Source organism: Histomonas meleagridis (genome assembly GCF_020186115.1).
Source record: "Histomonas meleagridis strain 2922-C6/04-10x chromosome Unknown contig_14, whole genome shotgun sequence".
NCBI classification, from domain to species: domain Eukaryota; phylum Parabasalia; order Tritrichomonadida; family Dientamoebidae; genus Histomonas; species Histomonas meleagridis.
Window position 1 is genome coordinate 359,432 of NW_027150770.1, and position 13,605 is coordinate 373,036.

General features: G+C 32.4%; 6 protein-coding genes across 6 annotated transcripts; 4 read left to right on the forward strand and 2 right to left on the reverse strand.

Annotated features, from left to right (window-relative positions):
• Positions 1-494: 494 nt before the first annotated feature.
• On the reverse strand, positions 495-827 carry GO595_001439 (large subunit ribosomal protein L31e; the record flags this gene model as incomplete). Its single annotated transcript, XM_067914238.1, has 1 exon — positions 495-827. One exon carries the CDS (start codon positions 825-827, stop codon positions 495-497), a length of 333 nt encoding a protein of 110 aa, XP_067778431.1.
• A 1,981-nt stretch (positions 828-2,808) lies between these two features.
• On the forward strand, positions 2,809-3,843 carry GO595_001440 (cell division cycle protein; the record flags this gene model as incomplete). Its single annotated transcript, XM_067914239.1, has 1 exon — positions 2,809-3,843. The coding sequence occupies one exon, from the start codon at positions 2,809-2,811 to the stop codon at positions 3,841-3,843; it is 1,035 nt and encodes a 344-aa protein (XP_067778432.1).
• A 708-nt stretch (positions 3,844-4,551) lies between these two features.
• GO595_001441 (uncharacterized protein) lies at positions 4,552-5,583 on the forward strand (the record flags this gene model as incomplete). Its single annotated transcript, XM_067914240.1, has 1 exon — positions 4,552-5,583. The coding sequence occupies one exon, from the start codon at positions 4,552-4,554 to the stop codon at positions 5,581-5,583; it is 1,032 nt and encodes a 343-aa protein (XP_067778433.1).
• An 870-nt stretch (positions 5,584-6,453) lies between these two features.
• On the forward strand, positions 6,454-7,710 carry GO595_001442 (26S protease subunit regulatory subunit 6a; the record flags this gene model as incomplete). The annotated part of the gene is made up of 1 exon (XM_067914241.1): positions 6,454-7,710. One exon carries the CDS (start codon positions 6,454-6,456, stop codon positions 7,708-7,710), a length of 1,257 nt encoding a protein of 418 aa, XP_067778434.1.
• A 492-nt stretch (positions 7,711-8,202) lies between these two features.
• GO595_001443 (Clan CA, family C19, ubiquitin hydrolase-like cysteine peptidase) lies at positions 8,203-10,227 on the reverse strand (the record flags this gene model as incomplete). Its single annotated transcript, XM_067914242.1, has 1 exon — positions 8,203-10,227. One exon carries the CDS (start codon positions 10,225-10,227, stop codon positions 8,203-8,205), a length of 2,025 nt encoding a protein of 674 aa, XP_067778435.1.
• Positions 10,228-10,903: 676 nt separating this feature from the next.
• GO595_001444 (Protein regulator of cytokinesis 1) lies at positions 10,904-12,343 on the forward strand (the record flags this gene model as incomplete). Its single annotated transcript, XM_067914243.1, has 1 exon — positions 10,904-12,343. One exon carries the CDS (start codon positions 10,904-10,906, stop codon positions 12,341-12,343), a length of 1,440 nt encoding a protein of 479 aa, XP_067778436.1.
• Positions 12,344-13,605: the final 1,262 nt, after the last annotated feature.

Genomic DNA, 13,605 nt, shown 5'->3' on the forward strand with positions numbered 1-13,605 from the left:
CAAAAACATAAATACAAATAAATTTATGTTTGCATTTTATTCTTGTTCATCTATAATAATTTATCATTTCTTCAGGAAATACATATGATACAGCTCTTAACATTGGGTTTCGTCACAATCAGCCTTGAATTCTCGGTGAAGTCCTTCAGGACATTGTCGGAGAAACTCATTCCGACTTCGCATGTTGCCTGGAACTTGTCGATTTCCTCGTTCCATATGGCCACTAAGTAACATCTGATCAGACCTGTGCGTTTCCCTTTGCTGTAAGTACCAGCTTCCGTTTTGTTTTAATGGTGTGTTTCTAAATCCCTATTGCAATAAAGTGTGGATATCATATTTTCTTATTGTTTTTGTTAAAATTTATGTGCAGCTTTTATACATTTGTAAAATTATTTTTTTGCTTTTAGAGGAAGTTGTTTGTGGGATTGGAAAAATATGTAGTCGTAGTACTACAAATAATGAGAATATGTTAAATTTCTTTTCAAAGGAATTGTTTATTCTTTCTTTTCCGTTTGGAGACCCTTGAATGATGGAACATCGACGTATGATGCTGTCGTAATCATTTTGCCATCATCATCAACCTTGCGCTCATAAAGAACACGAACACGTGCTGGTGGGTTTGCTCTGCTTCTGTACCAAACGCGGCTGTTGAGTTCTTGATCAATTTTAACTTCTTTAGTGCCCATAAGGGTTTGTCCTACCCTGACGATTTCTTTGATAGCTTTTTGGGCCTTTAATTTACGACGTGAATCGTACACAAGCTTTTGGATGTGTACTGTAGTTTCAATCTTCTTTGGTTCTTGTTGCTTTGTGTGGAAAAGAGGCATTATGAAGAAAGGTAGGACCAAACCGTTTTTTTCAAAGGGGTTTGTTTAGAATCACAAGCTACACTTTTCAGATATAGCATTTAAATGCTGCAAAAGCTTAACTTCATTGGTAGCTTTTGGTTTAAGGTCAACACACTAAGCACAACATCAAATTCGAATTATGGATGAGTTCATTATTTAAAATTTAAAAAAAAAATATGACCCAATATAATACCCAAAATTTATCTTTGATCTTCTCAAGTTTTTGGTTTATATAAAAAATAAATTAAATAACAAAATTGCTTTACTTACTTTAGTAAAAAATATCAAAAGAAAAAAATTCAGGGGCGATTCGGGAATCGAACCCGAGACCTCTCGCACCCAAAGCGAGAATCATTCCACTAGACCAATCACCCTCTGCAAATTTCAAAATAAAAAATAATAATAATATTTTTATTAGAAATTGATTTCAAAATCGATTCTCTGTTTCAATAAATTCCATTACTCTTCTAAAAAATGTTTGAAAGTTTTCAAAGAAATCATTTTATCCAACATTTTTGTATATCCATTAAATAAACAAATCTTTATTGAAATGACCATATAAACACACAAATCCAAATGATAAGAATTTTAAACGTTATCCTTTTTAGTGGCCAAGTTGCGATGACATATATGACAGCTGTAGAATTCAAAAAATTCCTATCCGAAATTCATCAAGAATATAAAGATGTTTCGGCTTCCAAGAATTTACTCGAAATTGCATGTCAACAACTATTAAATTATATAAATTACCAATCATCTCAGATCCATTCACTTAATGACAACATTTCAAAATTGTTACAGAATGAGAACACAGAAATATATTATCAAAAAGAAAAAAAAATTGAAGGAAAAAATTTAAAAGAACAAATTTTTGAAAAAACGATTGAAGAAATTCTAAAAAAGAAATAAAAGATACAGATCTAAAGCTACGAATATGGTCATTATGCAAAGCCTTTAAAGGATTAAACAAATAAAAATAATTTTTTCACTAAAAGCGTCTTTAATTGGTTAAAATTGATTTTTCAAAGTTTTTACAATTTCGCAAAGTCAGATTTCAAAAATAAGTACATTGTACGTTCGGATGTAATTATGAATCGAACAATATGAAAATATTGTGATTTTTTTGCACCGTTTTTGATGCAAAAAACTTCCAATCTAGCAGCACTTTATGTATATAGATGTAAAATTGCCCTAATATATTATTGTTTTTAACACTGGAATTTGGAAAATCAGCCAATTATTGGGATTGGGATTGGCACAAGCAGCTCTTTAGTTACATCCATGCAAAATAACAAATGTTTTTATTTTCATCAAATGTTGTTTTAACAAAGATGAAGATAAAGAATTTATAGGTATTTTTATAGAAATCGATCCGCAATACGATTTTTGATGAGGCGTGCGGATCATGAACTGAATTATGATGAGCTTTCAGGAAGATTTCAAAAATTAATAATTTAAAAATGATCAAGGAATTCCTGTCCAAGGATCAATCTCAGGTAATGCTTCAAGATCAGTCGATATGAGAAATTATAAAAAATAGACTAGATGAAGAAACAAAAAAAAAAAATCTCGATATAAAGAGTTCAAGAAGCATCAAAAACAGAGTGTATATTAATAATAAATTTATGATATAAAATTTCGAAAAGAAAATGATCACCAGAAATCATAAAAGCGATTTTTCTTGCACAATCTTTGAGATCATTAGCTTTGATGTGAATTTTTGTATAAAATATTTAAGCTTATTAATGACACATGGCCTTCGAGAGAGAGAGAGAGAGAGAGAGAGAGAGAGAGAGAGAGGAAAAAAAAAAAAAAAAAATGGAATTCATGCGCACTCAATGAGAAAAAAAATTCAGTTTTATTTACATGGTGATGTGAAACTTGAATTCGTAATCGTTTATGCAACAGAAAAAGTCGACGTTTGAATAAAAACGGTTTTATATCATTTTTTCTGAAAAAGATGCAAGGAACTGTTGCTTTTCTCCCTGCAGAAGATGGAGAACTCCATGGAACACCTGAACAAAAGCGAGAGCAAGTAGAAAAATTATTAGATTTTGGCATGCATCTTTATTATGATCAAATCAAGACTGAAATGTTTCCAACTTGCTTTATCTCTGTTTCAAAAGAGCAAGCTGCTGCATGGAGGTGTTTTAACATTGACAAAGAAATGACACCAGAACAACAATCTGCATTTAATTCATTGAAAAGTGAACTTGAACAAGCCATCAATAAAATCAAATCCACGCATAAAGTCAAGCGAGTTTTCGTTAAGCTTTCCAGTCGTAGTGCCAAAGATGCAGTTTCACGAATGGAAAAAAGATTTCTTCCATATCTTCAAGCTGAATTTAACAAAGTTAACATAAAAGATGATAATCAAAAGATGATAGCCCTTCGTAACTCATTTATCAAAGCCTCTGGCGTTCATAATTCTGATGAAGCATTTGAAATGATGAAATGGAGCTCTAGAATTGTTTCTGACCTCAAGATTTTCCTTGACGCAAGCGGGGATGGTGATTGGTTTGACATCAAACTCGTCGTCCGTGCGTTCAACGAGGACCTCGAGTGCTCTCAAGAGTACAGAGGTTTTGTGTACAACCGAAAACTGACGGCGGTTTCCCACTACCAGACAGAGTGCTATTTCCCAGAAATTGCTGCACACAAAGACGAGATAGGGCAAACATTCCAAAAGTATTTCAATGACGTTTTATTACCGATTCTTCCTGAAAGAGCAAAGCAAAGCTGCATTATTGATTTTGCATTGATTAAAGGAAAATGTTTCGTCGTGGAACTAAACCCTTATGGCGTATCAACAGGAAGCGCTTTGTTCGATTGGACAAAGGATAGAGAAATTTTAGAAGGATCAAAGCCATTCGAAATTAGAGTGGTCGAAAAGGTTGTAGATCACTTGGATGCACACTTCGCTCCCTGGGAAAGAATAATCGCAAAGGCAACAGAAAAGAAAAAAGGATTTTTCTCGAAGCTATTTAATAAATAAAATACAACTAAGTTGACGATAAGGAATTTTCAGTGAAATATGATTTTTTCTATATTGAAATTTATATCGGCAATTGCCTTTGAAAAAAAAAATCAAAAAAACGACACGAACCAGATTCGAACTGATGAGGGATAAACCCATGGGGACTCAAATCCCACGCCTTAACCACTCGGCCATCGTGCCTCTGAACTCATTTTGCTAAGTCAATAGGATAATCAATGATTCCAAATAAAGTTCATATAAAGTTCATCAAATAACGTACAAATGAGGAAAACAAAAACACAGAGGAGCAAAAGAAATACAGAAACTACTAAGCAAACAACTCAGAACACATCTCTTTTTGAAATTCTTAATCAAGCGCTTTTTGAGTTCGCACATTCTGAAAATCTTCAATCATCCTTTGTTCAATTGGTTGATCAATTGATTGCAAATAAAAAATCTAATCCTTCTGCAATCGATCCAGTGTTATTTATATTTTCTTCTAGTACTACTTCATCATCTGATATTTTTCCACAATATATCAATCACCTTAAATCGCATTATATTAGAAGTATTTCTCAAAGTATTTGTAACAATGTTTCTGATTTTTGGTTATTCCATTCATTAATATCGAAGAACATTTTACATAATCCCTCCATATTTGATTTTCTTTTCTCGATTGCGCAAGCATTTTCTGAAAAAGAACAACAAATTCTTTCAACTCTTTTCATGAACCAAGCATTTCCATTATATCGTAAATATTTAAATGATCGTTCACTCATACCCAACTTAGTAAAACTTATTTATTCATATACAGAATCGGATGAATCTTCACGTGACATTCGTTTACCCAAAATTCTTGAATGTTGTGATGATGAAGAACTTAAATATGTCATATTATCATATTCCGTCATTCAAGAAAAAATTTTTACCACGAAATTATGCGATTTGTATTCGGGATATGTTAAACATGGGATCGAAATCGAAGATTATCAACCATATTCGATTCATATTCTTCGATATCTCATACCAATTAGTCCTGATATCATTTCCTCGTATATGGACAAAATCAATTCATTAATTGAAGATGATCGAACTACACTTCAAGTTGCCTTAATACAACTTTTAGTTGATATAAATGAAGAAACATTAATTACCAAAATCATTGATCATACAAAAAGCATTGACGTAATGTCATTAGCACTTCATATGATATCAGAATTAGGTACAATTTCATCAAACTTACTCATTGATTTATTTAAAAGAATCGGAAGTAAAAACATCGAAAATGTTTGTACTGAAAGATGCACAATTGAATCTGTTGTAGGGCAAATACAACTTGGAAAGTTAACAAGCACTTGGAATAGCGCTGCGATTAATGAGGCTTTGATTTCGCATATAAAATCAATTCCACTCGAAAATTGGGACGTAGAATTTGAGCTTTGTAAATTGTTATTAAAACAACCAATGGACTCAAATTCAGCTCAAACGTGGAAAAGATTATTCGCGCAATTATTGCCGCAATTTGAGGAATTAATGAGAGATGAGGATAAGGCTGAGATCGTGTTCGATTTGATTGGCTTTTATTTGTCAATAACTTCGGATTTGGATTTCTTCGAGAATTTACAAAGCTCTTTGGAAAGAGTGGTGACTGTTGCGAAGGAAAAATGCAAAGCTGCTTGTACTAAGTTCTTGAATGAAATTACAGAAATAGGTCCAAAGTTTAAAAAATCTGTTACTAAAATGAATTTACTTCAATAAATAATAATATAAATTTGCGATCTATACTTTTTATAATTTAATTTTAAATTTTATGTTAACAAGTTGACATTGTTAAGTTTGTCGTGCTTGAGGATTTAAGGAATTTCGCGTCACAGTACGTATTATTGACATTGTATTTCGACTCAAGAACAAATATTTTTTTTATATGACTGATAATGATTATATGCACTCTATAGACTTCCATTAAACTTTAAAAGTAAAAAATTCTATAAACATCTTAGGAATATTAAATAATTTTTTGGTGTCATTAAATGAAATAATATGCTGTGCTGCATTTTTCATGTTTTTTTCACCAAATTTATCAGCTAATTTTAAATAAAACAAAAAAATATTTTTAGCATCAGTATCAATATTCTATTTTTCAAGAAGTAATTTAACGATTTCTGTACGACCATATAAAGATGCTTTTATAAGTGCTGAATCAAAAAATTTAAATAATTTCTAAATATTATTTTGAAATATCAGATAATTAATATAAATTACTTCAGCATTAATATCAATTCCTTCTTTTTCAAGAAGTAATTTAAATATTTCAATATAACCATTAAAGGATGCTACAATCCTCTCCAATAAAAGGTTTTTTCATGTTGATACAATCCTCAGCAGAAATATAAAACACATCATGAATGAAATTACCAAACATTGTAATAATTTGTATAAAAATATTTTTAGGATTCCAGATATTGTGATATTTCCATAAAATAACATCTGAGTGGCCAACACATCTAAATGCAGAAAAAAAGAAATGTTTTGATAATAATAACGTTAAAAATGCATTCAAAAAATATTTAACGGTTTCTTTAATTGGCCAACTATAAATGAAACAAAGTTAGTCAATTCCATATTTTCATGACTAACGAAGAAGTCGAAGTTGATCAAGAATTAATCAATGAAATGTCACAAAAATCTGTTTCAGAAATCAAGTACAACACACAGCTACTTGAGAACAACATTAGAATTTCAGAACGTACATTATCCTCATTAACCAATAAACGTAAAGAACTTGAAGAGCATGCTAAACAAAATAAGGAGATCATTTCACGTTTGAAGCAAACCCCTTATCTTATATCCTCTGTTGTGGAAACTCTCAAACTTGTTGAAGGAGATGATGAAGATATTTATCAAGGATCTGGGGAAGAATTATCAGCCGTCATTAAGACTTCTCGACGTGAAACGGTCTTCCTTCCAATATCAGGTTTACTTAAAGCAGCAGATCTTGAACCTTCAGAATTAGTTGCAGTCAGTCGCGACACATATACAATCTACGAGAAGCTTCCACCACATTACGACTCTCGTGTTAAAGCCATGGAAGTTGATTCCAAGCCAACCGAAACATATGAGCAATGTGGTGGATTAGACAAACAAATCCAAGAACTCAAAGAAGCAATTGTATTACCATTGATGGAGCCCGAGCGTCTTAAAAAGATTGGAATTCAAGCACCCAAAGGTGTCCTATTATATGGCCCACCCGGCACAGGCAAAACAATGTTAGCGCGTGCGTGTGCTGCAAACACCAATTCCACGTTTTTACGTTTAGCAGGCCCACAGCTTGTCCAAAAGTATGTTGGGGAAGGTGCGAAGATTGTTCGTGAAGCGTTTGAATTAGCGCGAAGTAAAGCGCCGACAATTATCTTCATCGATGAAATCGACGCAGTCGGCGGCAAGCGTAATGACTCTGATAACATCACCGGCGAACGAGAAGTCTCGCGAACGATGTTGGAGCTTCTGAATCAACTTGATGGATTCACATCATTGGACAATGTCAAAGTCATCTGCGCCACCAATCGGCCCGACGTACTCGATCCGGCGTTGCTCAGGTCCGGAAGGCTGGACAGGAAAATCGAGTTGCCAATGCCGAATGAGGACGCGCGAGTGCAAATTTTGGAAATCCATTCGAAGAACATGAAAACAGACGAGAACGTTAACTTTCGGGAAATCGCGCGAAGTACAGAGGACTTTAATGGCGCGATGCTGAAGGCTGTGTGCGTGGAGGCGGGAATGGTCGCATTGAGAAGAAACGCGGACGTGATATCGCACGAGGATTACGTGGAGGGAATAGCACAGGTGCAGGCAAAGAAAAAGAAGTTCTTGAACTACTTCTCTTGATTTGATTCTAAAGAAACTGTATACAAATTGACGTTTTTGTTACGAAAAAAATGAACTTCATTGAGTTCTTCGTCACTAAGTGATGTTTCGTTCCGAAATAATCGAAGAAAACAATTAAATATTTTTAGCATTAATATGTTTTATTTACTTCTCGAACAAAAAGGAATTGATGTTAATGCCAAAAATATTTATTTGTTTTATTTTATATTTATTTCAATAATTTTATATTTCAAAATAATATTCGAAAATTATTTAAATTATTTAGTACAGCACTTATGAAAACATCTTCAAGTGGTTATACAGAAATAATCAGATTATTACTGTAAGTTGAAATGTTGCATATTACGAAGGAATTGATTCTCTCATGATAATAAATAGAGGAGACATAATATTATGTAATGAAATTGAAAAACCATCAATTAAACATAGAAACATCAATGAATATAAATCGAATTCTTAATAAAATACATCAATTTCCAATTACTATTTTACTTATTCATCACAATTTTCATCTATTTTCGGTTCGTTCATTTGTAACAACAAAATTGGCCTTTCATCAGCCCAACCTCTTTTTTCAAGCAGCTTCTGCATAAGCTCTGATATTGGGTAATTTCCCTCAATTTGATAACCGCCCATAAACGTTCCCCTTTGAGTTATCAGAAATTTTATCGGTTTGCTTGATATGGCACTTTTGGCAATTGACTTGGCGGTTGTTATGCTTGTTGCCATGAAGAACCCAAGCGTACTCATTCTTAGGAGTTGCCCCTCGTAAATACACTTTCGGACTTCTATCGCTGACAGGTTATTCTCTTCAAGCTCATCTGTAATTTCACGAGTTGTTAAGGGAACATTACATTTAAGGATATCAACTCGTAAATTATTTGACGTAACAATGTCAGCCGAATTCATTATACTAGAGATGCCATAAGGCGTTGCTTTTGATATGTTAAAATGTAATGATTTATCTGTTTTAAGATTAAACCAATTTGGTATACGTTGAATTAAGTCAGTAATAGTTGAGCCTTTCTTGATCCATAGGCATGATTTATTATGTTGAACATGATTTAAATCATATAAATTAAGCGTAAGTTGTAAATATAAATCTAAAGAATTAACGGTCGCTTCAAACCGTTCAAAAGTTAACGGTCCCATCATATGGAGCTGAAGAGCAGTAGGATATTCTTTAGGGAGAAGTTCTGTATGACCACTATAAAAGAGAATATTTTCTGGGTGTGTTGGATCAATCATTGATTGAAGTTCTTCATATGTTGTACATGGTGATACTTCATATTCTACTTTTGATATCGTAAGCTTTATCGGCTTTAGGGGTACCCCAAAAATAACGGTCCCCAGTGGGAGACCGTTTACGTTTTCGATTGGAATACCATCGACTCGAAATTGATATTCTTGATCAAATTTCTGAATAACTTCGTTTTTGTTAAATGCACCTGCATACGTATTATCTTTAATGAAAAAGATAGGATCTGTTGATTGATCGTTGGGAATGGCAATAAAAGTTGTAAGAAATCCAGGAATAGTATATGCAGAAGCTCTTTCGTTTCTGTTGATAGGACCAATTAGATTATGTTGATAAGGAATTTCAATGAATATATCAACATCTTTTTCTTCGAATAAATCATCAAATGTCTTATCATCATCTTCCCATTCAACTTGTTTTCCACTATCATAAATATGATAGCTTGTTACATCTTTTGAATAAACAATTTTTGCTTGATGCTTATCTGACATATGAGGAGCAATTGATGCAGGTAACGTAGGTCCTTTTTTGAATTTAGGAATCCAATCTTCTCTTACATATCCAACTAAGTAAGCAATAAAATCACTTGCAGAGAAGAATGAGTAAATCATTGAAAAAAATCCACCGCTTCCAGAAAAAGTGTCACGCACTTTTTCGTGAGTTGTTTGAGAAACTACAGAATCATTAAACAGATACCAATTTCCATCAAGCTTAGGTTGGGAGTATGTTACATAGTGCCCTGATTGCATACTACCTCTATGCGCAATAACATTCATTAAAACATATTTTGTTGGCCCGTTATATTCAGGGATACAAAAAGGTTTCATATCAATCGTCTCTGGACAATCAAATGCTGTTGTTACCTCTTCGCAATTTTGAGAAGATGGGATATATGCATATCGACAAAGATGAAATGTTAAAAATGGTGGAAGCTGCTTGTAAAGAAAATAACGAACCGCATCTTGCTTTCCATGCTCTGTTCCAGTATCCCATTGATTGTCTCCCTTAAGTGGCTCAGATTCTGTGAGACTTTTGAGAGAATCAATCATATTTGAAAATCCAAGAATTTGAAGTTCAATATCACTTGCAAGCTCTTCTGATGAACTTTTGATGTCCACAGATTCACATTCGATGGTACGTGTTCCAATAACACCAAAAATTTCGTTTCTTAATTTTTCAAATTCTTTTCCTAAATCTTTGTCTAATTTGTCAAATAACGTTAGGATGAATTCGTGTGCATCGTGTTCTTGAAAAAGCATTTGAGATGCGCCTTTTCCAAAGGTTGAAACAAATTTTCTGATTTTAAGTGGTGATTCTGCTTTTGCAGAATTAATAAAAAGTTCTTGAAGTTCACTGCATGTTGTATCCGGCTCTGGTGTTTGCTTAAGAATTAGGTCAACAAAAGGTGTAACTCTGGATAAAAATTGAATTGCTGACGCAATGTAACATGTTGCAAAAACATTAGTAATCCCAACATAAGGAACTTTGTTAGGATTTTTACTCCATATTCGGATAGTAAATGGTAAAGAAACATTTTCGATTCTGCAGAATGGTTGGGATTTTGAAAATTTTACGACTGATAAAAATACATTTTGGGATTTTATTTCGACAAAAAACGCTTTGGGATCTCTATCGCTAATACATGATGAAGAACATAGGAATAATAATACTTCTGTATTTTTATAAATTAAATAAAAAGAAGATCTCCCAATTTTAAAGTATGATGAAGTGTATCCTTTGGAAGAATTTGTTTCTTGAATTCTAATTATTTCCTTTTCTTTTACTGAGATCATTCTTCCAAATACAATTGAGGCGCCCCAAAAGCTGATCGTAGAGATCACAAAAAAGTATAAACGGTTTACTCCACCCCTATTGTTTGTACGTTAAGTAGTCTAATAACGACCGTTATACCAATCCTTTTTCCTTCTCTTCTTTATGGAGGATTCTTTGATTAAATTCAAAATTGATCCTTCATTAATAAGTACATGGAAAGCAATCGGATATTCAGAAGAAGAGCAAGTAAAAGAAATAAAAAAGTTAAATTTGGTACTCAATCAATCATACCAAAATTTTATCAAAGAGGCTACCGAAAGAAAAGAAAAAATCAAGGAAAAATTAAGTAATCTCCAAGATGCATACGAACAACGACAATTTGCTTTTGGCGAAAATTTAAAATGTCCAAGATTTTCTGGCTCATTAAAACATCAAATTAAGCAAACAAAAAAAGCCATTGAAGATCTCGAAGCAAAATATCAAACAAGGATTCAAAAATTTAATAATGTTCAAATCAAAATTGATAAATTATTCCAAAAATTAGGATTTACAGAAGAAGAAAAAGATGACCTTGCTTATGTAGGTGACACAGATTTAACCAAAGAAAGACTTCAACGATATTATCGACGGATTTCAAATCTTAAAGATACAAAAGATCAAAACAAAAAATTATTTTACTCAAACAAAAAACATATTATTGATATATGCGATCAACTTAATGAAGAAATTCCCACTGATATACAGCAAATCTTCGAAAACGAAATTTTTTCAGATTCTAATATTTCGATTCTTAACGAAGCTTTAAATAAATTAGAGCAAACGAAAGAAGAACGAAGTCAACAGATACAAGAACTCATTGAACAGATCCAATATCTTTATGTCATTTTAGCGATTGATAAAAATGATCAAATTGAATTTCCCACAGATTTATCAATTGACGTAATTAAAACACTCAAAAACGAAGTTTCGTTTCTTCAAGATCAACAAGATTCACGCTTACCACAAGTTGCCAAAGCATTGCGTAAAGAAATCATTCGACTTTGTGATGATTTAAGAGTACCGAATCGAAACAGACCGAAACTTAAAGGGAATACATCGATTGAAGAAGAAGTTGTTTATTTACGTAAGAAATACGACGAATTAAATCAGCAAAGAATCAAATCACAGCCAATCATCGAATTAATTACACAAATAGAGCGAATTAAAGACACATTAAAGAACAAAAATATAATTTCGAAAACACAAAAAATTTCTTCGGCAAAACAAATGATAGAAGAAGAAAGAAAAAGAAGAAAAGAAATAGAACAACTTCCAAAGCTTCAAAAGAAGCTTTTGCAACTTTTATATGAGTTTAGAGACGAAAATGGTTACGATTTCGAATTTAATGGCGTCAAGTTTATCGATGCTTTGGAAATTGATGTGTTCGATGATTTGGCAATACAACCTAAAACAACAGATATAAATAGAGAAATGCTCTTGAAGAAAATTAGACAAGCAGAGTCAAGTAAGCCGGATTTGGAAGAATACAAAGCAAAAACAAACAAAAAAGGAATGCGGGAAAAAACAGTTGTAAGTTTAAGATCTAGGAAACCTTTTTACTAAATGTTGTTCATAAATAAAAATTTGTTGGAAAACATTATCAAATTATATTTTTAATAATTTGTTGAATTGATGGAGAACGTTATTTTAGAGCGCCCTTGGATAGAAACTTTTTAAAATAGGAAAAGTGCTCTCGTTTAAGTAGAAACTTTAACTAAAATGCTTGCGTGGGTAAGGGTTTCAAACCTTCCTTTTGATGTGAACCCACAACAAATTCAGTTTTTTTTCATTCTAACTTAGAGGAACTATTAAGAGCTGTTCGTTTTATTGAGTTTGCTGGTGGTGAAAATCTTTACCAAGGATTTTGTTTTTTGGGGTTTCCATCACTACAAGATGCTTATGAAGCAGTAAACCAATTAAACCACATTTCTTTAGGTGGACGCTCAATAAAAGCTTCTCCATGTGAACCACCGATTCAGCAAATGCAAGGAATTGATCCAAGATTCCAGCAGCAAATGCCGAACTTCGAACCAACAATGCCGGTACCGCCAGAAATTAGGCCTGGACCAATATATTATGCACAATAAAACTTATTTTTTTTTGTTATTGACTTGTTATGTGAAAATCTCGGCAAAAAATGGAAAAAACAAAAGAAGAACAATCATGTGACTATTATTACAACAAATACTCTCATTTTAGTTTCCATGAAGAATTTTTGAGGGATAAAATTCATGTAAGTGCTTTTAGAAATGCTATAATTATGAATCCATCTGTGTTTTATGGTAAAGTTGTACTTGATGTAGGATGTGGCACCGGAATTTTATCTCTTTTTGCAGCAAAATTTGGAGCTAAAAAAGTATATTCAATTGAACAATCTTCTATTAGTAAGTATACAAAGAAAATTATTGAAGTTAATAATCTTTCTCATAAGATTGAACTACTTGAAGGAGAAATAGAGTCTATTATTATTCCAGAAAAAGTTGATTTAATAATAAGCAATTGGATAAGTGATTGTCTTCTTTACGACACAATTCTTCCTTCTGTCATTTTAGCAAGAAACCGATATCTCAAGCCAGATGGAACAATTTTTCCTACAAAAGCATTTTTATATATGTCAGCAATGGAAGATAAAAAATATTATGAAGAAAGATTTGGCTTTTACAAAAGCGCTTACGGGTTTTCCTTTAATTCTTTATTGGACCTTGTCTTTCTTGAACCATATATCGATATTTGTTTTCAAAAAAATGTCATTAGTGATTCATATAAAATTGCGGAGTTCGATCTAAGAAATTGTTCACTTGATGATTTTAATGTAAATTCTGAAT